This window comes from Mobula hypostoma, chromosome 27 (genome assembly GCF_963921235.1).
Source record: "Mobula hypostoma chromosome 27, sMobHyp1.1, whole genome shotgun sequence".
In the NCBI taxonomy this organism is placed as follows: domain Eukaryota; kingdom Metazoa; phylum Chordata; class Chondrichthyes; order Myliobatiformes; family Myliobatidae; genus Mobula; species Mobula hypostoma.
Window position 1 is genome coordinate 31,056,571 of NC_086123.1, and position 25,615 is coordinate 31,082,185.

Here is a 25,615-nt window from a genome sequence, read left to right on the forward strand (position 1 = left end):
AAGTCTCAAAGCTTCATTCCCACTGCTATTAAGTCCATGAGCCAATCTGAAAAACCTTGACGATAGCTCAGAATATTTTTTTTCCGCTGTCAATCGCATTGGTGTGTCATGGTCCGGTCCGTGAAGCCATATTCCAGTTCATGGTCCGGTTCATTGATTCCTTACTCTGGGTTTTCCTGTTTTCCCTTGTTCCATTGGGTGCCTTAATTGAGGCACCTGATTCTAGTTCCGGGCTGGCTTCATAAATAGCTCCTGGATTCAGCTTGGGGTGCTGGACTGTTCCCTTCCCTCTCCCTTCTGCCTGAAACTTTTGGCTGCAACCCTGTCAGTATCCCCGCGAAGTGCAACACCACTGGAGTGAGACCGGAGCTTTGCCATGCCAAGATAAGGAGCTATCTAACATTGAGTTTGGAACTGTTCTCTTTGTGTCTCCGTGCTTAGTGTCTGTGTCAAAGAAGAATCCCGGCCCTAAGCCCTGTTCCCAAGGAGGGGTCCTGGCTCTGTGTTCCATGTTCCTGTGTTCCTGTCTCTCAAGTCCAGGTGCCATGTTCCAGCCCTGTCTAAGTCTGAGCTTCATGTCCTCGCCCAGCCCAGGAGTGCCTCACCCAGCCCGGCGCTGGAGTTCCCTCGCCCTGTCCAATCCAAGTCCAGGAACCTCGCCCTGTCCAAGCCAAGTCCTAGAACCTTGCCCTGTCCAAGCCAAGGCTTTGTTTTCTCATCCTGTCCATGTGCCTCGTCCTGTGCAGGATTTCCACGTCCAGTCTTGAGTCCTAGCCTAGAACCGGGTTCCGGTTCCGAGTCAGGACCCAGGTTCCGAGTCCCAACCAAGACCCAGGTTCCAGGTCCTTGTCCAGACGCTGGTTCAGGAGTTCCTAGTTCCACGTCCGGGTCCTGTGCTTCTAGCCCAAGTCCTTGCCCAGGCCCTGCATCCTAGTCTCATCCAGGGCCTGTGTCAATGTCTAGCATTGTTTCTTCCCTCGCTTTCCTGTCAAACCTAGTCCTGTTCCTAGTACTCCAGCGTCCGTGTCTTCTATTTGGGTCCGCCATTAACGCACACTTGTAACATGGTGTCACTGTTTAATTTGCACATGTGCAAGTTATTGATAATTTATGTAATTTAAGTTTATTTTAACTTATGCTTCTCCTCATCTTGTAATTATCTGCAAAAAGCTCATTGTTATGGCATTTACACCCTGCCAATGTATGTCTACAATAATAGCAGACGTGAACTCTACAAGTTCAGAGTAAATTTATTATCAAAGTGTGTATGTCAGCATATACCACCCTGAGATTAATTTTCTTGCAGGTTTTAAAACACAGAAATACATAGAATTAATGAAAAACTACACACTGACAACCAATTTGAAAATAAAAAGAAACTGTTCAAATATAAAATAATACGATAAAATAGTTAAATAAAGAATACTGAGAACATCAGTGATTGAATTTGAGTCCACAGGCTGTGGAATCAGTTCAGTGTTGAGGTGAGTGAAGTGTCGGGGTTAATACTGTCCCTGAACCTGGTGGTGTCCGACTTAAAATGACGAAATTTACTGGGTTTCCACATCCCTCCGGGGTAGAGAGTTATCCATTCTCCATCTCAGAGTTCAATTCTTCCTGTCAACGATGTCTCTTGGTCCCAGGCTACCCCGTAAGAGGAAACATCATCACTGCATCTCACCTGTCAGTCACTTTAACCATGGCCTCGCTCTACCAGAGATACAAAATCCCCTTTGCCTGCTCTCTGCACTTAACGATAACTTGCTCTCTCCGATCTCTAACACTTGCTGCCTGCTGATATTTTTTCCTACAGTTTCCTGCTTCTGACTTTGAACGTTTCCTCTGTTAACAGCAACGTCAGATCTCGAAATCGAAACTTAGCCTGAGAACGGGGAAATGAAAACTTGTGCAAAACAATGTTTGAACTTCAGCCTGTGAATCGACACAAAGATTGTTTACTTGTGTTGAAACAACACCTCTCATCTCCACTCGTTCGATTAACCCTGGGCTGTACTCTTCGCAGTGAAATTTAACATGATTGCTTCCATTTACTGTATTGCTGAGGTCAGAATTTACACAGAGGGGCCACTGCACTCCTGTAGTAATTGTGGCGCAGAACGCGTCATGGTTATGTGCTGGGCTTTCTGAGCTTTGCAATAAGTGACTTTAATTCTTTTTTTCACAGTTGGTATCAAACATCCTACCGAGTGTTTAGTTTCACGGCACATCGAGTATCATTCACTCGGACAAGCCGATCTGTTCCCTTTCTGATTGGATGAGCTGTGAAGATAGGCATGCAAGTTGTCCAATAGAAGAGAGAGTGGGCTGGATGTTTGGGACAACATAACACATGAGGAATGAGCCAAAGAGCAGTTTGATAATAGGTTTGTTTTATTCCACTCCATTTTGACACCTGCTGCCCTTTCCAGCTCAATTCCACAGAACATTTAATTTCAAATTCAAAGAAAATGTTATTATCAAAGTAGATATATGTCATTATATACAATCCTGAGATTCATTTTCTTGTCTCTATAATAGTAACTATAAAAGGATTAATGAAAGAATAAATGGTAATAAATAACAAGAACATGAGATAATGAGATAAAGAGTCCCTAAAAGTGAGATCATTGGTTGTGGGAAGGTTTCAATGATGGGGCAAGCACGAGGCCCTTCATTTTATTCATGAGACTAATGGTTAAGGGGTAGTAACTGTTCCTGAACCTGGTGGTGGGAGTCCTGAGGCTCTTGTGCCTTCTACCTGATGGCAGAAGCAAAAAGAATGCATGTCCTGGGAGATGGGGATCTCTGATGATGGATGCTGCTTTCCTATGACAGCATTTCATGTAGATATTTTTTTCTAGAGTTTCCTGCTTCTGACTTTAAACATTTCCTCTGTTATTTGCAACGTCAGATCTTGAAATCGAAACTTAGCCCGAGAACGGGGTAATGGAAACTTGTGCAAAAAAAATGTTTGCTGAACGCCAGCCTGTGAATTGACATAAAGATTGTTCACTTGTGTTGAAACAACACCGTTCATCTCCACTCCTTTGATTAACCCTGGGCTGTACTCTTCGCAGTGAAACTTAATATGATTGCTTCCATTTATTGCTGAGGTCCGAATTTACACATAGGGCCACTGCACTCCTGAAGCAATTGTGGTGCAGAACGCATCGCGGCTGTGTCCTGGGCTTTCGGAGCTTTGCAATAAGTGACTTTCATTCTCTTTTCACATGCCTGATATATAAAAAAAGGGATGTAAACAGGATTTGTTTTATTCCAGTCCATTTTGACATCTGCAGCCCTTTCCAGCCTAATTCCACAGAACACTTAACATCAAATTCAAAGTAAATTTTATTATCAAAGTACATATATGCCATCATTTTCATCGTTTTCCCTAAGATTCATTTTCTTGTGGGCATACTCAGCAAATCTATATAGTAGTAACTATAACAGGATCAATGAAAGATCAACCAGAGTGCAGAAGACAACAAACTGCGCAAATGCAAATACAGTATAAATAAATGGTAATAAGTAACAAGAACATGAGATAATGAGATAAAGATTCCCTAAAAGTGAGATCATTGGTTGTGGGAAGGTTTCAATGATGAGGCAAGCACGAGGCCCTTCATTTTATTCACGAGACTAATGGTTAAGGGGTAGTAATTGTTCCTGAACCTGGTGGTGGGAGTCCTGAGGCTCTTGTGCCTTCTACCTGATGGCAGAAGCGAAAAGAATGCATGTCCTGGGAGATGGGGATCTCTGATGAGGGATGCTGCTTCCCTATGACAACATTTCATGTAGACGTGCTCAGTGGTTAGGATGGTTTTACCTGTGATGAACTTCCCCATAGAACAATCGTGTGTCCATCTCAGTCTGGGATATATTCATTCTTCACCTCTCTCCTCATTTTTGAAAATATGCCCTCTCCCACAACGCATCTACTTGTTCACCATCTGTCTCATCGATTCCTCTCAGACTTTCAGTGAGAAAACCTCTCATCTTTCTGTAACTCCAGTGGGTATAATTTCCAAAGAGGAAATGACCAACCCCTCAACCTTTCCTCATAAAACAGCTTTTGATCCCAGGAATCAAGCTTACAAACTGTTTCCCATCTTCCCATGAATAAGCAGACCAGAAAGAATGCTCAGATAGCACTCCACATATTGCCTCAGTAATGCCCCGTTGAGTTGTATGGAGACGTTTCCTTCTTTCACACTCCACCGCATTGGCTACAAGGTACAGATTCCAATTGTGTTCCCAATTACTTGTTGTCCCTGTATGCTAATTCTCATGCTTCCTGTATGGTTCCTCTGCATAGCAACATTCTCGAAGACAGACGTTCCCCACTGGGAGTCCACAGACCCCTCAGTTAATGTTGGGGTCCAGTGCGTATAACAAGCTTGAGAATCCCTGCTCTAGGACCATGTGTATTTCTGATTTTTATCCTTTTCTTCTAAAGTGGACGACCTCATTTTCCCTATATTTCATTCTGTTTCTCACACGTGTAACTTGTAACACATCGCTTTACAGCTTCACTGTATTCTCCTCCAATGTGCTTTCCCACTGAAGTATTCAGCAAATATACATACAACACACTTACATGAACAGAAGTCTGTCCAACTGCTAAAATAGCACTGTCCAGACTCCACCTGTGGAGAGTTTGAACAATGGTTGCAAGAGGTTGACAGCACTGGCTTTCCAGGGCGGTTTAAGGCATGGATTTACCAGCACGGTGTGCTACCAAGAATCCTCTGGCCACTGCTTCTCTAGGATTTTCCAGTTTCCACTGCTGCTGAATTAGAGAGGGTAGTCAGCCAGTTGCTGTGAAGATGGCTGGGTTTACCGAGGAACATCAGCAGCATCGCTCTGTACAGGAATAACTGCAAACCGAGGCTCCCCCTGAAGTCCATCGAGGAGGAGTTCAAGGTTTGGTGAGCAAGAGAGGTGCTGCAGTTCCGGGAGTCTTCAGATCCAAAAAGGTTGCCGGAGCAGGAGTGGAAGTGAGAACTGGAAGAGAGCGGAGAGCAGAGGCTGCAGTGAGAGAAGCTGAGACGCGACTGAGCCACAAAGTGCCTGTGGGGGCAGTCGCCAAGGGAAGAGTTGGACTTGGAAGCCTTGAAGTCCCCCATTTTGACAAAGTACAAGGGCAGGAGTGACAAGAACTGGTCCGGAATGAAATAAGGGCAGCTGTCGAGGAGGAGAGGACCAGCAGAGCAGTGGCAATGAAACAGCAAAGAGCCTGGACCAAATGGGAGCAGGTGATCGAGCGAAAGATCACGTGGAACCATCTCTGGAAGGTGGATCCACACCACATCAAGTTCCTTATCCAGGCTGTTTATAGAGAACAAGGTGGATGATCTTAAAGGGAGACTCACCTAATGCAGAGAGATGCAGAACTGCTGTGTATTCTGTTTCACCAAGACCTGGCTCTCCCCGCCACTCCAGACTGTGCCATCCGACCGGAGGGATTTTCGATCCATCGGATGGACTGCACGGCGTCTTCAGGCAAGACGAAAGGAGGTGGTGTCTGCTTACTGATCAACACTGGGTGGTGCTCGGACACAGTGGCACGGACAAGCTCCTGCAGCCCAGACCTGGAACACCTGTCAGTGAAGTGTCGTCTCTACTATCTGCCACGGGAATTCACCTCGGTCATACTGACAGCGGTCTACATTCCCCCCCCAGGCGGACGTGGAGTGTGCTCTGAACATACTGTATGCCAACATCAGTGAACTTGAGACCAGGTATCCGGAGGCTTTGCTCATTACAGCCGGGGACTTTAACCAGGGCAACCTCAGAAAGGCACTGCCAAAGTTATACCAACATGTCTGCTGCCCCACTAGAGGCCCCAATATACTTGACCACTGCTACACAGCAGTCAAGGATGCCTACCATTCCGTCCCACGACCTCACTTCGGAAAATCGGACCATCAGGCCGTACTCCTCCTCCCAGCTTACAAACAGAAACTGAAGCGGGAGGTCACGGTGTCAAAAGTAGTGTCGCATTGGACGGAGGAAATGGATGAGGTCCTCCGTGACTGCTTTGAATCGGTGGACTGGTTAGTATTCAAGGATTCGTCAGCTAACCTCGATGAGTATGCCTCAGCTGTCACGGACTTTATTTGGAAATGCACGGACACTGTGTGCCTCGCAAGACGATCCGGGTATTCCCCAACCGGAAACCTTGGATGAATTATGAGGTCAAGTCCCTTTTAAAGGCTAGAGCTGCGGCTTTTAGGTCCAGGGATACGAGTCGCTACACGGAATCCAGGCGTGAACTCTGGAAAGCCATTAAGGGTGCCAAGAGGCAATATCGAGCCTAGTTGGAAGCCCAGGCTTGCATTTGGGTCCATTCCCAACGTCCCCATTGTGAAACTTGAAGTCCCCCATTTTGACAAAGTGCAAGGGAAAGAGCGACGAGAACTGGTCCAGAATGAAGTAAGGGCAGCTGTGGAGGAGGAGAGGACCAGCAGAGCAGTGGCAATGAAACAGCAAGGAGCCTGGACCAAATAGGAGCAGGTGATCGAGCGAAAGATCACGTGGAACCATCTCTGGAAGGTGGATCCACACCACATCAAGTTCCTTATCCAGGCTGTTTATGACATCCATCCTAGCCCATCCAACCTGCACTGCTGGGGCCTTGCAGAACCACCAGCTTGCCCCCTTTGTGAGAAGACCAGTACACTAGAGCACATTCTGAGCTGCTGCCCCAGAGCTCTTGCTGATGGCCGGTATCAGTGGCAGCATGACCAGGTCCTCCGGACAATTGCTAAAACATCTGCAGCACCCCTAACATCTGCCGGAAAAGAATACCACCTGCTTTGTCAAAGAGGGGGAAAATCGAACAGAACACCGGAAAGCAACCGGCTTGCTCTTCACTTCACAGTATTGGAAGCTAAAACCAGACCTGGGAAAACAGCTGCAGTTTCCACCCCACGTCACAGAGACTACATTGCAGCCCGACATTGTGTCTGTGGTCCGACTCATTGAAGCATGTTTTTGCTTGAGCTTACTGTGCCATGGGAAGAACGCATGGAGGAGGCCTACGAGCGGAAAAGAGCCAAGTATGAGGATCTGAAGAACAGCTGCCAAAGAAGAGGCTGGAGAGCAAAGTGCTGGCCCGCGGAGGTCGGGGGTCGTGGCTTTGCCGGCCAGTCACGCTCAAAGTGTACACTGCACTTGGAATCACGGGAGAGAGAAGGAGGAGAGCCACTTCTACCACCACAGATGCAGCAGAGGAAGCGTCAAGGTGGCTCTGGATAAAGAGGGCAGATCTGTGGGTTGCCGCTAGGGCACAGGCCGGGGTCTGATCAACCCCGGTTGGGTCACCTGGGCGAGGGTGTACGATGTTGAAAGACCCAAAACACCCGACGACCCCAGGTAACATCACCGATGATGTGCCCTAGCTTAGCATCATGCAGATGTTTCTGTACGAAGAGAAGGATAATGAACAGCAAACTTGTTGTTAGATAATTTTCACTACCTGGGCTTTGCTAGCAATGCCTGCTTTTACTATTGATCCCTACTTACCCTTGAGAACTGGGTGCTGATTTACTATTGCAGACCTTCACCTGCTGTAGGGTGTTCCAGCACTTTGAGACAGAAAAAGATGAAGTATTGGTATAAAAGGATTGCTTTAACCAGCGATGACAATGACCACTGTCATGGAATAACTTGATGGGTTGAGCTTGGCTGCACCGTAAAGGTAGCAGAGCACAGGATGTCTGTGGCAACTTCAGTAACATGGACAGTATGCCCGTCCTTTGTTTTACACAGCCTGTGAAATGTTTTGGTTTTGGTGATCTCTGCAGTTAAAACTTTTCTGGTAATATCTTGCTTTACGAATTCTTTTCAACCTATTTATGACATGAAGCTGAATGCCAGATTTGAAAGCCAAGGACTAACTACTATTGATATCCACCATAAGGCATAGAGTAGGAACAAATTAGGCCATTCAGTCCATCTAGTTTGCTTCACCATTCTATCATAGCTGATTTATTATCCTTCTAAACTCCATTCTCCTGCTATCTCTCTATAACCTATGCTGCCCTGACTAACCAAGAATCTATCAACCTCTGCTTTAAATATACCCAATGACTTGATCTGCACAGCTCCCTGTGGCAATGAACTGCAGAGATTGAACATCTGGCTAAAGCAGTGTTTTGCCATCTGTGTTCTAAATGGAGGCCCCTCAGTTCTGTGACTGTGTACTCTGGTCCTAGACTCCCCCACTACAGCAAACATCCTTCCCACACCATCTCTATCTAGGCCTTTCAATACTTGATATGTTTCAAGAGAATATCACAAGTGTAGCCTGACCAATGCCTTTTCAGAATCAGAATTACAATCAGAATCCAAATCAGATTTAATATCACCGGCATATGTTGTGAGATTTGTTAACTTTATGGCAGCAATATATTGCTCTGCGACGACACTGGTGCCAAGCTGTATGGGTCCTAGTGCCCTTCCCTTGGACAACATCGGTGTCGTGGAGAGGGAAGACTTGCAGCATGGGCAACTGCTGGTCTTCCATACAACCTTGCCCAGGCCTGCGCCCTGGAAACCTTCCAAGGCGCAAATCCATGGTCTCACCAGACTTAACGGATGCCCATATATATTTATAGATATAGATGTATATCGACATAGATATATTATGTATCTATTCAATAGTTCAGTTAAACAAAATAACAGAAATAAAAAAGTAGTGAGGTACTGTTCGTGGGTTCAGTGTTTATTTCGAAATCAGATGGCAGAGGGGAAGAAACTGTTCCTCAGCTGCTGACGATGTGCCTTCAGGGTTCTGTTCCTCCCACCCGAGGGTAACAGTGTGAAGAGGGAATGTCCTGGGTGGAGGGGATCCTTAGTGATGGACACAGCCTTCCGAAGGCACTTCTCCTTGAAGATATCTTAGATACTATGGAGGGTGATAACCATGATGGAGCTGACTAATTTCACAAGTGTCTGCAACTGATTTCGATCCTGTGCAGTAGCCCTGCCCCATACCGGACTGTGATGCAGCCAGTCAGGTTGTTCTCCATGATACATTTGTAGAAGTTTTGGAGTATTTCAGTTGACAAACCAATTCTCCTCAAACACCTAATGTTAGCTTAATGTTAGGAGACGGGGGAATGGGTAGCTGGGGAGGGAAAGGCTACACTTTGTAGTGGCTCTTTGGATGTGCCATCTTGCTTTGCCCTGACTGCTGCCCCTGTATAATGTTGGCCATTTACACACTGAAAGCCCCCCTTTCCTCCTCTGTGTGAACTCTCTGCCACTTCACCTTGTAGCTCCCTCCTTTGGCAGGTGAGGGCATTGGCCCGGTCTCCACAATCACTACGCTTCCTGGCAGGGCCCTCTCATGGCCCCCACCCAGTCCTTCACCTGGCTGCGTGTAAAAGCATTAATGTATCCCCTCTGCCCATCTCCTCACTCGGAAACCTCATAGGACCCAGGAGAGTTGAGCAGGAGGCTGGAGACAGGGAGGAGACAGTGAGAGAGGAACCGTGATATCTGGGTCAGAAGTGAAAATATTTCCTGTAAGTTCGACAGTGGATAATGAATCAGTTTGTCTTCCTGATCATTACATCAACAACCTCGGCAGGAAGGTCTCCACTGGGTCCAGGCTACCCAACCCAAATTTGAGTTTGAACATCACTAATCGGTCCACAGAACCATTCCTGCCTGTGTGCACCCAGTCAGTATGGGGGTGTGGATGCAAGGTCAAGGACATTTATGTCCTTTCTCAATATCATCCCACAGTTACCCACCTGTTACAGTCAGTTACACAGTATGGACCTGGCCAATACAGAAATGCTACACCTGCACGTTCACCTCCTCCCTCACCTCCATTCAGGATCCCAAACACTCCACCCAGGCAAAGCAAGCTTCATCCACAAATCTGTTGGGGTCGCCTATTGTATCCGGGGCTCCTGATGTGGACTCCTCAACACTGGTGAGACCCAATGTATATTGGGGACCACTTTGTGGCGCACCTGCTTTGTCCAAAAAGTTGAATTTCCCAGTGGAAAACCATTTGAATTCCCATCCCCACTCCCATTCCAACATGCTAGTCCACAGCCTCCTCTTCACTCTGAATGAGGCCCCTCTCAGGGTGCAGGAGCAACACCTCATATTCTGTCTTGGTCGCCTCCAACCTGATGGTATGAACACTGATTTCTCCAATTTCCAGTAACTTTTCCCTCACCCTTCCCTTTCCTTCTGTTTCTTACTCTGGCCTCTTACCTTTTCTCTTCACTTGCCTATCACCTCCCCCTGGGTCCCCTCCTCCTTCCCTTTCTCATGGTCCACTCTCCTCTCCTGTCAAATTCCCTCTTCTCCAGCCCTCTACCTTTCCCACCCACCTGGCTTCACCTATCAGCTTCTAGCTAGTTCCCCTTCCCCTCACCCCACCTTTTTAATCTTGAGTCTTCCCCCTTCCTTCCAGCCCCGATGTAGGTCCTCAGCCCAAAGCGTCAACTGTTTATTCACTTTCATTGATGCTGCCTGACTTGCTGAATTCCTCCAGCACTTTGTGTGTGTTGCTATGGAAACAGGCCATTTGGCTCAGCTCGCCCATGCTGACCAACATATTGAACCAGGCTAGTGTTTGGTCCATGCCCCTCTCACCTTCTCCAATCTAAGCACATTTCAAATGTCCTTTGTAACCCCCTGGGAAAGATTTCACTGCTTCCATAATGGTCTTTCTGTAGCAGCAGTGTCTGGGTGATGGTTAGAGATAACGGGTGCTTTGGAATGTGAGCTGTCCAATGAAGGGATTGTGCTTTCATGTTGTGTGCCTGACACGGGTAAGAGCTGGGTCTTTTGTTCGGCGGGAGATAAAGGGAGAAGACACCGGAGAGAAGAGGTCGTGGGACTCGACCCGGAGCAGGAGCCATGATTCGATGAAGCCCGAGGAGATCGAAGGAGGTTCGGTGATGGGGAAACCATGAGCTCCAACCTGTGCATATTAACATGGGCCCTTTTCTTTCTTTTGATTTTTCTTTACTAATCCTTTAGTCAAGTTAAGAATTATAAAGCTAAATCGTTTAATTGTATGCAGTATACTGTCTGTTATTTTGTGGTACTGTAAAAGGGTAACGAATCACAGAGCATCCACACAAATGGGGATTTCGGGGTGAGCTTTCACCTCAATCTCACACGTTTGGTGGGGCTGGAGATTGTCTCCCCTAGACGTACGCAGCCAATGGAACCAGAGTGTTTCAATTGTGGGGGCTCATCCGGGATCAATTTCATTGGATGCTATGTGATTGCCCAGAGGTTGTGTGTTTAAGTCTGTACTAAACTATTGTCTGGTAAAGCGATTATATTACATAGGTATGGATGCTGCCAGGGTTGAGCGGTGGTGTACATCCGTGTGGTTACCGGCAACGAATGTGTGCGTGTTGGGTGGGGTAGATATTTGTACTCCTGTTGGATTGTTAATTTGACGTTGAAGCACTATTAAAGGTATAGGCAAAGTTACGATTGTGAGGTGGAGATTTGAAAAAATGGCGGTCAGAGACTGTTTTAGTTCAGACTAGCACTGACGTATTGGCAGTGGAACTGCCTGGTACTACTGGGGCCCCGGTAGAGCGGGGCCATGGACTGTCCATACTTCCTGGGAGGAGGAGAGTGTAGGGGAGCAGGCCAAGTCATAAGTCGAGTCTCCTGTAGCTGGAGGCAGAGACTTCAAAGACAGGGTTCTCTCGTTTCTGCAGAGCGAGGGGAAGGAGTGGTCTGAATGGAATGTCTAATCAGTTCCCCAGGGAAAAGTGAGAATTCTGAGTTGGTAGCAGCTCTTACCACTCTGGCGAATAAATGGAAAAATGTCCAGGTTCAGAGTCCTGGCTATCGTAGGCTCCGTTTATTCTCAGGAACGAATCCCACCCTTAAAAGGGAAGAGGAGTATGAGAGTTGGGCGGAGCAGACTTCTCAGTTGTTAGATGATTGACAGTGCTCTAATGATGTAAGACAGCAGTGATTGGTTGAGAGTTTGAGGGGGCGGGCTGCTGACATAGTGAGAGCTGTAAGGCCGCTTCTGCAGCCTACATACAAGCACTAGAGAAGATGTTTGGTGCGACTGGAAGCCCAATGGAGCTCATGACGGGGTTTCAGAACGTGTCAGGAGAAGGGGGAGAAGCTTTCTGGTGACATCTTTCAGCTGGAGAGGCAGCTAAATTGCTTGTGGCGCTGAGGGGCCATTCAGACGGCTGAGGTGGATCAGTTAAGAATGGACCAAAGAGCAACAGGCGCCCAGTCCCAGAACTTGATCGCTTGGGGTCCCCGAGTGTCTCGTAAAACGTGCACTCCTCCCTTGTTTGTTGAGCTGATCAGAGAAGTACGAGAGAAGGAGAATGCATTGGAGGAGTGGGAAGTCTCCGTCAGCAGGGTACAGTCCCCAGTAGTGGTCCCCTGCGGTAAAGTGACCACGGATAGCCTGCCCCGGGGAGTGGTAGGGGAGATTGTGGCTGAGTTGAGAACTGAGATATCCCGGTTGTTATCAGTGGGTGTGCCCCCCCCATATGATGGAGCTGATAGGGAGGCAGATGCTCTAAGGGCACGGACTATGCAGAGGGCTGCCAGCAGCCTGGGTCCCATGAGAAGGGGAGCGGGCGGTGTTGTCTGTTATAACTGTGGTGAAGAGGGACACTTCAGGCGGGAGTGTGAACGACAGGAAGCCCCTCGGAGAGTGAGCCCCCGGTACCTAAACTGAGAGAGACGCTGGGAAAGTTATAAGAGACCCAGTGAGGGGACGGTCTGGCATCTTGGGGGAACACATTCCCAGCAATAGGAACACACTAAAGCAGAAAACCCCATTCCTGAAGGCTTAGTGGGGCCAAGCTCCAGTGTATCGCTATGGATAGAGGGTATCTATGCCAGAGCCATACTTGACACAAGGTCACAGGTCACTCTGCTGTACCGCTCATTTTACAACCAGTATTTGACGTATTTACCACTGACGCCACTCAGTGCACTGGAGATCTGGGGTCTTAGTGTATCTGACTCTCTGTATGATGGTTATTTGTCAGTAAAGCTGGAGTTGTCAGAGGTTGATGTGGGGGTGGCTGAGGTCCTTGGTACATTAACACTAGTTTGTCCGGATCCCGCGAGAAGGGCGGCGTTTCAATTCTTGTGGGGACAAATACACCTATTGTGAGGAGACTCATGGGGGCCTGCAAGGAGGGAGCTGGAGAGGGCTTTCTAGGAACATTGTCCGTTCACCCGGTGGTTCGAGCTGCTTTCGAGGAAGTTCGTGGCCACACCGGGCCAGATAATTAGCTTAGATGAGGGACTGTGTGGTTCACCCAGTCAAGGTCAATCATGTTACTGCCCAGGGATGCAAGAGTGATGGGAAACCCCAAATTTCCCGGAATGCCTGAGGCCGAGCCCCTCTTGCTGGATGTTTTGGAAGTTCACCAGGAGGAGTCGGGCTTACCTGCTGGGGTACTGGTGAGGCCCGAACTGCAGAAGCTCTCGGTTGTACAGGTGAACAGGATGGCAGTGATCATCAGGAACGCTACGAAGAGGGAGGTCACCTTCAAGCAGGGGATGTCCCTAGTGCATCTCTTCCCGGTGCTGGTAATGTCTAGTGTCCCTGTGAGACAAGCTGGGGAGAAACTATCTGCCTTTTACACCTGGGGTGGACTTTGTGCTTTGTATGAAGGGGTGACTAATTTTGGTGGGGGTCGGGGTGGGGGAGACTGTAACACCCTGGGAAAGGTTTCACTCCTAACGTGTTGATCTTACTGTAGAAGCAGTGGTTTGTGTTATGGTTAGAGATAATGGGTGCTTTGGAATGTGAGCCGTCCATTGAAGGGAGTGTGCTTCATCCTGTGTGCCTGACATTGGGGTGAGCTGGGACTTTGTTCGGCGGGAGAAGATGCTGGCGAGAAGAGGTCGTAGGACTTGACCTGGAGCAAGGTCATGATTTGATGAAGCTCTGGGAGATCGAGGGAGGATCGGCGAAGGGGAAACTGTGAGCTCCAACTTGTCACAATAGACTGTTTCATTAAAATGGGCCCTTCTTCTTTTTTTTGCTTTTTCTTTACGAATCCTTTAGTCAAATTAATTATAAAGCTAAATCGTTTAATTGTCTGTTATTTCGTAACAGTAACAAATCACGCAGCATCCACACAAACAGGAGATTTCGGGGTGGGCTCACACCTCAACCTCACATGTTTGCTGGGGCTGGAGATTGCCTTCCCCAGAATTACACAGCTGACGGAACCAGAGTGTTTCACCTTCAGGTGCTGTGAGTGTATCTGCCACAACCCACAACCTCAACCACCGAGCTTCACCATCTGCTTAGTCTGTGTGTGTGTGTGTGTGTGTGTGTGTGTGTGTGTGTGTGTGATTGTGTGTGTGTGTATGTGTGTGTGTGATCGTGTGTGATTGTGTGTGTGTGAGATTGTGTGAGTGTGTGTGTGTGAGAGTGTGTGTGATTGTGTGTGTGTATGTGTGTGTGTGAGTGTGTGTGTGAGTATGTGTGTGTGTGATCATGTGTGTGTATGTGTGTGTGTGAGATTGTGTGAGTGTGTGTGATTGTGTGTGTGTATGTGTGTGTGTGTGTGAGTATGTGTGTGTGTGTATGTGTGTGTGTGATTGTGTGTGTGTGAGATTGTGTGTGTGTGTGTGAGTGAGCGTGATTGTGTGTGTGTGTGAGTGTGTGAGTGAGTGTGTGCAGGGAATGGGCAACCAACCCAGAACATTTGCTGCTCGAACTTACCAAAGTTTACCTTTCCTTGGGGAATTTGGGTGTCACGGTAACAGTTTTCTACTCCACCCGCCCGTTATGGGGCTGGTGTTGCATAGGGCGCCTGCCAGGCCACCGTCTCTAGCACAGGGCCACCAGGCACAGATTAGCAGCACTTCCGTAACTCTTCATCCCTCCACATACTGCCATCCCCAACACTCTCTTTGGCTGCATCACCATACCAGCTTGAGCTCCTTGTCCTTTCAGCTACTCACCTCTTTCTTCCTCCCCTACACCCTCTGCAGAATGCAGCATTTACCATGGTCCCAGTACCCTTGATCACTCCTGGTGACCCCAATGGATCCAGCACCAGCTCCCTTTCATTTGCAACCTGAGTTTGAATTCCCTGGGACCTTCTCGCAACCTGAGCCATCCAGACTCGCAATGCAGGGACCAGACTCGCAATGACCACACTCGCAATGCAGGGACCAGACTCGCAATGCAGGGAATGGAACAAAGCCAGGACAGCTGTTAGTGCAACACTATTATCGCTTGGGCCGTCAGAGTTCAGTTCGAAAGAATTCTGAGATCCTCTGTAAAAAAGATTGCATCTCATTCTGTGTGGGTGTGGGTTTCCTCTGGGTGCTCGAGTTTCCTCTCACAGCCCAGAGATGTACCGGTTAGCCGGTCACTGTCCTGTATTCGGCTGGGCTGCTGGGTGGCGCGGCTCGTTGGGCTGGAAGGGCCTGTTTCACACTGTTTCTCGAAATAAATAGATAGAAGTCGGGGCAACACGGTAACGTAGCATAATGCTCCTACCGCACCAGTGTTTGTGATGCATTACAGGGGCACTGACAGCATCAAATGTTGATGGTCCTGGGACTGTACTGGCTGGAGTTCAGAAGACTAAGGAGGATCTCACTGAAACCTGTGGAACATGGAAAGACCTAGACAGGGTGGATGTGGTGAGGATATTTAATATTGTGGGACCAGAGGGCACAGCCTCAGTCACAAGCCTGCTCCTTTAGAACAGAGATATGGAGGAATTCCTTCAGCCGCAGGGGATGAATCTGTGGAATTCCCTGTCACAAATGGATGTGGAGGCCAAGTCATTGGGATAGTTAAAACAGAGATTGATTCATCAGGTTACAGGGAGAAGGTAGGAGAAGGGGGTTGACAGAGATAATAAATCAGCCATGCTGGAATGGTGGAGCAGACTCGATGGGCTGAATGGCCTAATTTTGCTCCTATGTCTGATGTTCTCATTGCAGACATTGAGACAGGACACTCTGAGTTCATACCACACTCTGAAACCCTCATTTCTCTGGCTTCGTGCTACGCTGTCAAAGCTAGTAATGTACAATCTGCTGGAAGATCTCAGTGGCTCAGGCAGTGGTCCGTGAGAGGGAAGGAACTGTCGATGTTTCAGGACATCCTGATGCAGGGTCTCGACCTGAAATATCAACACTTCATTTCTCCTCTGCCACCACAGACGCTGCCCAGCCCACTGAGCTCCTGATTCCAGTGTCTGTGTCCCCATCCCCAGAGTAAGACAGCGCTAACTGGTGGTGTGAAACGTGATCACTGCAACCTGTTCGTCTGGTTCTTCCTCCTCCTCATCCTCATGACAAATCTCAGCTCCTTCTTCACTGCCAAGGGGTATATTTTGTTCAATTACCTGATTACTTGCCAGCTGCCAGCTCTGTCTATAATTAGTTGCAGATTAGCAGCATGAGGCTGTGAGGATTCGAGGCAGTGAAGATAGAAACATTGCTTATTAAACCGATGTAGACACACGCAGATAAGTGCTGCTTGATTGCGGCCCCATTGTCGCACCAATGCCTCTGCGATTCCATTCACCTTGTGAACAAGGAGGAGGGAGGGTGAGATTTATCCTCAAGGATGAGGATTTGTCTCTTTCCCTTCCATGGCCATTACTTAAGTCTCCATCCACATCAGCCACTGACCTAACCCAGCACTTCAGCCAGGCACTGATGGCTGGATTTACACGCTCATCCAAGGGTTGTGGTTGTGGTTGTGGTCGTTGAGGGACGTCACTGCAGGAATTCCTCTGGCCCAGTGTCCTGCCTTTCATCCGGAGGTCAGAGTGGGGAGTTCACACATTGGTAACTGCACGATTCTCAGTTCCACACACAAGTCCCAGGCCTGCGTGCCGCACAGTAGCATGGAAGTTTGCACAAATGCCTTCCAGCGCCAGGGATCGCTGACTGGTTACAATTCCTGCTGCTGTCTGTACGTTCTCCCTGTGACCACGTGGGTTTCTTCCCACATTCCAAAGAAGTTGCGGGTTAGATGTAAGCCATGGGCACACTATGTTGGTACCAGAAGTGTGGCGACATTCGTGGGGTGCCCAGCGCAATCCTAGCTGATTTGATTTGACGCATTTCAACATACATGTGATAAATAAAGCTAATCTTTACCTAGAGCAGGGCTACAGTCAGGCACAGGCTGAAGTGGCAAGTAACATTCACGCAATGGAAGTGTCAGGAAAGGACCTCTTCCAACAAGAATCCAACCTCCTAATCTTGACATTGACATCACCAAGACCCCATCGTCAGTGTGCTGGGAATCACTGTCGACCAGAAACACAGTAAAACCATCACATAAATACCACAGGACTATGGGAACGGGTCAGACTTGGGGTAAGTTAGTCACCGATCATGGAAACAGGCCCCTCAGCACCAAGACTGCCAACTAAACTTGTTATATTTGCCCATATTTCTCCAAAACCTTTCCCATCATCTACCTGTCCAAATACCTCTTCAATGTTGTTAATGGATCTGCCAAAACCACTTCCACTGGCAGCTTGCTTAGTATACTGACGATTCTCTCGGTGAAAATGATGCCCTATTAAAGCCCTCCCCCATCACCTTAGACCTCTGCCCTTTGGTTTTTGAGTAGAAATCATCTCTGAAATGTTCTTACATCCCTCTGACACCCCAGAACCTTTCTGCACTTGCAGGACACACCAGCAGTTTGACAGACCATGGAATTCTCCCCTGCTCTGGCAGCTCCCATTTAAACCTTTCCCTTCTCAGCCTAAACCTATGCTCCCTAGTTTTGGATTCCCCTATCCTGGGGAAATGACTGTTACTGTCCACCTCATCGATGCCTCTCATTAGTTTAAACAGCTCTATCAGGCCGCCCCTCATTCTCCTACGCTCCAAGGAATGGACCCAGCCTGGTCAACCTGTCTGAGAACTCAGGCAACATCCTTCTATATTTTTCCTACACTCTTTCCAGTTTAACCACATCTTTCCTATAACTTCTTCACTAGAACACAAATACATTGCACTCTGAAGTTGCTGGGAGGAGAGAGGGGGTGAAGACTCAGGAATTGTTTGTTTATTGTTGTAAGGAGATCCAGAGATCTGCTCTGTTCAGTTGGAGAGAGACTTCCACCGAGACTGGCAGAGGCCATTGACTGATCCCACTCCCATCTCACTGATCTCCCCTCTCAGAGCTGTACCGTGAGGAATTCAGACTTTGCTCAAGTCCTAGGACATTTGAATGAACATGGCAGTGGTCTAGACACTGGAGGAAATCACTGGAGGCAGTATATGTGGAGGCGAGTAAACAGTGGATTATTCCTCTCCACAGATGCTGTCTGACCTGCTGAGTTCCTCCAGCATTTTGTATGCGTTGCTCTGAATTTCCAGCGTCTGCAGAATCTCTTGTGTTGATTTTATTTATTTCTTTAGAGAAATGGTGTGGTACAGGTCCTTCCGGTCTAACGAGCCATATTGCCCAGCAACCCACCGATTTAACACGGGCATAATCACAGAACACTTTACAATGACCAATTAACTTATTAACTGGTTTGTCTTTGGACTGTGGGAGGAAACCAGAGCATCAGATAAAACCCATACGTTCATGGGAAGGATGTATAAATTCCTAAAGACAGCAGATATCCTCTCACTGGTTACCCGTCTTTACAACTTGACAGTCCGATGGCTACATCCAAGTCCTTTCTCCACTGGGGATCACAGCACCCATCGCTGTGGCACAGTACTCATTACTTCTTCCATCCTGTAAAGGGTCCTGACTCTGTTTGCCAATAATCCATCTCCTGTCCACACTGGAATGTGAGCCCCTGTAACAAGAGCTTTGACTGCCCATCATTGACACTACCCCTCATCAGTCTAGTACATCCACCGCTTCCCACGATCCTTCTTCGGGACACCGCGGTACCGTAATGCTATTACAGCTCAGGGCGTCAGGGTTCAGAGTTCAGAGTTCAAGCTGGCATCTTCTGTACGACCTCCCTGTGGGTTTCCTCCGGTGCCCCAGTTTCCTCCCACAGTCCTGCGACTGTGTCGATTGGTCACTGCAAATTGTCCTGTGATTAGGCCAGGGTTAAGTAGGTGTGTTGCTGGCCGGTGAGGGGGGGGGCGGGGTGGGGGGGGTCTCAAAGTACCAGCCCGTACCGACCCTCAAAATAAACAAACAATTCCAGCAAGTTGGTTAGAGCTTATCACCAGTGTCTGCAGACGATTTTGTGTTCATGTTAGCACTCCATATAGGGTTCAGTCCCTGCACTCACCCTCCTCTATTCAGCCCATCTCCCCCCGGCCCACCTCCGCATTCACCGCATTCACCACTACTTGGGGCTTCCCTCCAACACACACACACACACACACACACCCCCACACACACACGCACACACTCACACGCGCACACGCACACACACACAAATACACATACGCACACACACACGTACACACACGCACATACACACGCACACACACGCACGCACACACACACATGCACACGCATGCACAAGCACACACACACACATACACATACGCAGCTAACATTAGCTTTGCTTACCTGCTAGTTAGTCTTAAGCGAATATTGCATGAGAACTCCCAAGTCCTTTTGAATGTCTGATTTTTGAAATTCCTCCCTATTTAGAAATAGTCCACACCTTTATTCCTTCTGTCAAAATTCATGACCATGCTCTTCCATACATTTTATTTCATTTGCCACTCCTTTGACCATTCCTCGAAACTGTCCAAGTCCTTCGGCAGACATACCCTGCTTTCTTCGCACTACCTGCCCTCTGCCCGTCTTTGTATAGCCCACAAACTGGTCCACAAAGCCGTATACCGTGAAAAGAAGTGATCCCAACACTCAACCCTGCAGCACACCACTACACACTGACAGCCAATCATAAACGGTCCACTTTATTCCCACCCTTTGCCTCATGCCAGTCAGCCAAAAATCTGTCTTTGATAGTACCTTTCCTGTAATACCACGGGCTCTTATCTTCTTAAGCAGCCTCATCTGTGGCATCTTATCAAAGACCTTCTGAAAATCCAAGTACACAATATCAACCAATTCTCCTTTGTCTATCCTGTCTGTTATTTCCTCAAAGAATTCCAACAGATTTGTCAGGCAAGAATTCCTCTTGAGAAAACAATGCTGACTATAGCCTATTTTATCATGTGCCTCAAAGAAGTCTAAAACCCATTCTTTAATAATACATTCCATCTTTCCCACCACTGAAGTTGGACTATCTGGCCTATAATTACTTTTCACAAACAAGAGAAAATCTGCAGATGCTGGAAATGCAAGCAGTACACATAAAATGCTGGGGGAACTCAGTAGGCCATGCAGCACATATGGAAATCAGTCAATGGTATGGGCTGGGACATTTTATCCAGACTGGAGGAAAAAGGATGAGGAATCAAAGTTGGAATTTGAGGGTGGGGGTGGAGGAAGAAACACAAAGTGATAGATGGAACTGTGAGGGGGTAGGTGTGAAGTAAAGAGCTGGGAAGTTGATGGTGAAGGGGCTGGAGAAGGGGAAATCTGACAGGAAAGGGAAGAAGGTCAGGGAAGAAAGCAAAGGGGGAGGAACACCAGAGGAAAGTGATGGGCAGGTAAGAAGATAAGGTGAGAGAGAAAATAGTGAATGGGAAATGGTGAACGAGGCAAGGGGGTGAGTACATTACCGGAAGTTTCAGAAATCAATGTTCATGCCATCAGGTTGGAGGCTACCCAGACTGAATATAAGGTGTTGCTCCTCCAACCTGAGTGTGGCCTCATCGTGGCAGTAAAGGAGGCCATCGACTGACATATTGGAATAGGAAAGGGTAGTGAAATTAATATGGTGGCCACGAGGAGATCCGCTTTTTCTGGCGGTTGGGGCGTACGTGGCTGTCAGAGAGATCTCCCAATCTGCGTCCATCTCACTGATATACGGGAGGCCACACCAGGAGCACCAGACACAGTATTTGACCCCAACAGACTCAAAGATGAGTGTCACCTCAGCTGGAAGGACTGAATGGTAGTGAGGGAGGAGGTGTAGCCCTTGTTCTGCTTGTAAGGGTAAGTGCCAGGAGGGAAATGAGTGGGGAGGGAGGAATGGACAAGGGAGACACGTAGGGAGTGATCCATACAGAAGGAGGAAAGTGGGGGCGAGGGAAAGATGTGCTTGGGATCCCATTGGTGATGGCGGAAGTTACTGAGAATTTTGTTCTGGGCGTGCGTGGCGGTAGGTGAGGAGAAGAGGAACTCTATCCCTGGTGGGGTGGCAGGAGGATGGTGTGAGGGCAGACGTGAGCAAAATGTAAGAGATACAGTTGAGGCAGTGTTGACGTTGGAGGAAGAAAAGCCCCTTTCTTTGAAGAAGGATAATATCTTGTTCGTTCTGCAATGAAGAGCCTCATCCTGACAGCAGATGCAGTGGAGATGGAGGAATTGAGAGAAGGGGATGGCATTTTTACAAGTAACAGGTTGGGAAGAGATATAGCCCACATAGCTGTGAGAGTCAGTGGGTTTATAACAGACATCAGTAGATCAACTGTCTCCAAAGACAGAGACAGGGAGATTGAGAAAGGGAAGGGAGGTGTCGGAAATGGACCAGGTAAATTTGCGGCAGGGTGAAAGATGGAGGCAAAGTTGATAATGTCGACGAGGTCAGCACGGGGGCAAAAGGCAGCTCCAACGCATTCCGCGATTTAGCGTAGGAAAAGTTGGGGAGTGACACCAGCGTGGATTTGGAACATAGACTCGTTCCGCGTAGCCGACAAAAAGGCAAGCGTAGCTGTGACCCGTGTGAGTGCCCATGGCTACACCTTTTGTTTGAAGGGAACGGGAGGAGCCAAAGGAGAAATTATTGAGAGTGAGGACGTGTTCCGCTAGATGGAGGAGAGTGGTGGGCGAGGGGAACTGATTGGATCTGGTGTCCAGAAAAAGACGGAGAGCTTTGAGGCCTTCTTGGTGGGGGATGCAGGGATGCAGGTGTAGAGGGTCTGGGCAACCATGGTGAAAATAAGATCTTTGGAGCCAGAGAACTTGAAATCATTGAAAAGGTCAAGATCTCGTGACTTTCACGGATGTTGGTAGGAAGGGACTGAATCAGTGGGGATGAAAGTGAGTTGAGGAATGCAGACATGAGTTCAGTGGGGCAGGAACAAACAGAAACAATGGGTTTTCCTGGACAGGCAGGTTTGTGGATCCTTGGTAGGAGGTAGGAATGGGAAGTGTAGGGTGAGGGAACGATGAGGTTTGTGGCAGTGGATAGGAGATTGCCAGAGTTAATGAGGTTGGTGATGGTGTGGGAGGCAATGGCCTGGTTCTCTTTAAGGGGTTCTGTTCGAGGGGTAGGTAAGAGGAGGTCTGTAACAGCTGTTGCAGGGTTTCCGCTAGCTACAGGTCAGTCTGCCCCTTATCTGCAGGTTTGATGGTGAGGTTAGGATTAGTTTAGGTGGAGGAACTGGAGGGAAGTCCGTTCGGAAGGAGTGAGGTTGGAATTGAAGAGAGAAGTGGTGAAGTCGAAACAGTTGATGTCCCATTGGCAGTTGGCAATGAAATGGTCCAGAGCAGGCAGAAGTCCAGTGTGGGGTGTCTAGGAAGAGGAGGTAGATTGAAGACAGGAGAAGGGGGTCATCATTGCAGGTGGAGAGCCCTTACCAAAGAAGTGGGCATGGAGACGGAGGTGGCGGAAGAAGAGTTCAATGTCATGGTGGGAGCGGAACTCACTGAGGTGTGGGTGCAGTGGGAAGAAGGTGAGGCCCTTACTGAGGAGAAATCGTTCTGCCTCAGAGAGGGGAAGGTTGGAGGGGGTGGTGAAGAGCTGGCACAGATGAGTTAGGATCAGAGGGGGGAAGAGGGTTGGTAGTGTCAAAGGAGAGGGGATGGTTAGGGTGTTCAGAGAAGGACTGTTAAGAAGAGGACGGTATCTCAGAGGACCTAAGAGCTGGTGGTGGGACCTGAGAGTCAGGGGATTGCAGAATGGTGGTGGGGGAAGGGGTGATGGGGGTTCCAGCAGCAGCATGTAAGGCTGCCGGTTGTGAGAAAGTCGAAGAACCGGCAATTGAAAGTGTTGACCATACTCTTTTCCATAGATTCTGCCTGACCTGCGGAGTTCCTCCGGCATTTTGTGCGTATTGCGAAAATTACCTTTCTTCTGCCTCCCATCCTTCTTAATGAATGGAGTGAATCTGGAATTTTCCAGTCCTCCAAAACCCTTGCAGAATCTAGAGATTCTCCAAAGATCATTACCAATGCCTCCACAATCTCTTCAGCTACCTCTTTCAGAACCCTGAGGTGTCGTCCATCGGGTCCAGGTGATTGCAGAGGTGTGGCCTCCTGTCTCTCAGTGAGACACAACGTAGATTGGGAACAACATACATCAAAGTTGCTGGTGAACGCAGCAGGCCAGGCAGCATCTATAGGAAGAGGCGCAGTCGACGTTTCAGGCCAAGACCCTTCGTCAGGACTAACTGAAGGAAGAGTGAGTAAGGGATTTGAAAGCTGGAGGGGGAGGGGGAGATGCAAAATGATAGGAGAAGACAGGAGGGGGAGGGATGGAGCCGAGAGCTGGACAGGTGATAGGCAGAAGGGGATACGAGAGGATCATGGGACAGGAGGTCCGGGAAGAAAGACGGGGGGGGGGGTGACCCAGAGGATGGGCAAGAGGTATATTCAGAGGGACAGAGGGAGAAAAAGGAGAGTGAGAGAAAGAATGTGTGCATTAAAAAGAGTAACAGATGGGGTACGAGGGGGAGGTGGGGCCTAGCGGAAGTTAGAGAAGTCAATGTTCATGCCATCAGGTTGGAGGCTACCCAGACGGAATATAAGGTGTTGTTCCTCCAACCTGAGTGTGGCTTCATCTTTACAGTAGAGGAGGCCGTGGATAGACATGTCAGAATGGGAATGGGATGTGGAATTAAAATGTGTGGCCACTGGGAGATCCTGCTTTCTCTGGCGGACAGAGCGTAGATGTTCAGCAAAGCGGTCTCCCAGTCTGTGTCGGGTCTCACCAATATATAAAAGGCCACATCGGGAGCACCGGACGCAGTATATCACCCCAGTCGACTCACTGGTGATGTGATGCCTCACCTGGAAGGACTGTTTGGGGCCCTGAATGGTGGTAAGGGAGGAAGTGTAAGGGCATGTGTAGCACTTGTTCCGCTTACACGGATAAGTGCCAGGAGGGAGATCAGTGGGGAGGGATGGGGGGGACGAATGGACAAGGGAGTTGTGTAGGGAGCGATCCCTGCGGAATGCAGAGAGAGGCGGGGAGGGAAAGATATGCTTAGTGGTGGGATCCCGTTGGAGGTGGCGGAAGTTACGGAGAATAATACGTTGGACCCGGAGGCTGGTGGGGTGGTAGGTGAGGACCAGGGGAACCCTATTCCTAGTGGGGTGGTGGGAGGATGGAGTGAGAGCAGATGTACGTGAAATGGGGGAGATGCGTTTAAGAGCAGAGTTGATAGTGAAGGAAGGGAAGCCCCTTTCTTTAAAAAATGAAGACATCTCCCTCGTCCTAGAATGAAAAGCCTCATCCTGAGAGCAGATGCGGCGGAGACGGAGGAATTGCGAGAAGGGGATGGCGTTTTTGCAAGAGACAGGGTGAGAAGAGGAATAGTCCAGATAGTTGTGAGAGTCAGTAGGCTTATAGTAGACATCAGTGGATAAGCTGTCTCCAGAGACAGAGACAGAAAGATCTAGAAAGGGGAGGGAGGTGTCAGAAATGGACCAGGTAAACTTGAGGGCAGGGTGAAAGTTGGAGGCAAAGTTGATAAAGTTAACGAGTTCTGCATGCGTGCAGGAAGCAGCGCCAATGCAGTCGTCGATGTAGCGAAGGAAAAGTGGGGGACAGATACCAGAATAGGCACGGAACATAGATTGTTCCACAAACCCAACAAAAAGGCAGGCATAGCTAGGACCCATACGGGTGCCCATAGCTACACCTTTAGTTTGGAGGAAATGGGAGGAGCAAAAGGAGAAATTATTAAGAGTAAGGACTAATTCCGCTAGACGGAGCAGAGTGGTGGTAGAGGGGAACTGATTAGGTCTGGAATCCAAAAAGAAGCGTAGAGCTTTGAGACCTTCCTGATGGGGGATGGAAGTATATAGGGACTGGACATCCAAGGTGAAAATAAAGCGGTGGGGGCCAGGGAACTTAAAATCATCGAAAAGTTTAAGAGCGTGAGAGGTGTCACGAACATAGGTCGGAAGGGATTGAACAAGGGGTGATAAAACAGTGTCGAGGTATGCAGAAACGAGTTCGGTGGGGCAGGAGCAAGCTGAGACAATAGGTCAGCCAGGACAGGCAGGTTTGTGGATCTTGGGTAGGAGGTAGAAACGGGAAGTGCGGGGTGTGGGAACTATAAGGTTGGTAGCAGTGGATGGGAGATCCCCTGAGCGGATAAAGTCGTTGATAGTGTGGGAGACAATGGCCTGGTGCTCCTTAGTGGGGTCACGATCGAGGGGTAAATAAGAGGAGGTATCCGCGAGTTGTCGCTGTGCCTCGGCAAGGTAGAGGTCAGTACGCCAGACTACAACAGCACCCCCCTTATCAGCGGGTTTAATAATAATGTTAGGATTAGTGCGGAGGGAGCGGAGAGCAGAGCGTTCCGAAGGAGTGAGGTTGGAATGGGGACAAGG

The 25,615-nt window shown here is 48.6% G+C and overlaps 1 protein-coding gene across 1 annotated transcript in view; it reads left to right on the forward strand.

Annotated features, from left to right (window-relative positions):
- Nucleotides 1-25,615, forward strand: part of LOC134338391 (uncharacterized) — a 140,315-nt gene that overhangs the window by 18,244 nt on the left and 96,456 nt on the right. Inside the window, exon 7 of the mRNA XM_063034183.1 lies at nt 7,028-7,166. Coding sequence (XP_062890253.1) covers nt 7,028-7,166 — 139 coding nt within the window. The remainder of the gene's footprint in view (nt 1-7,027; nt 7,167-25,615) is intronic.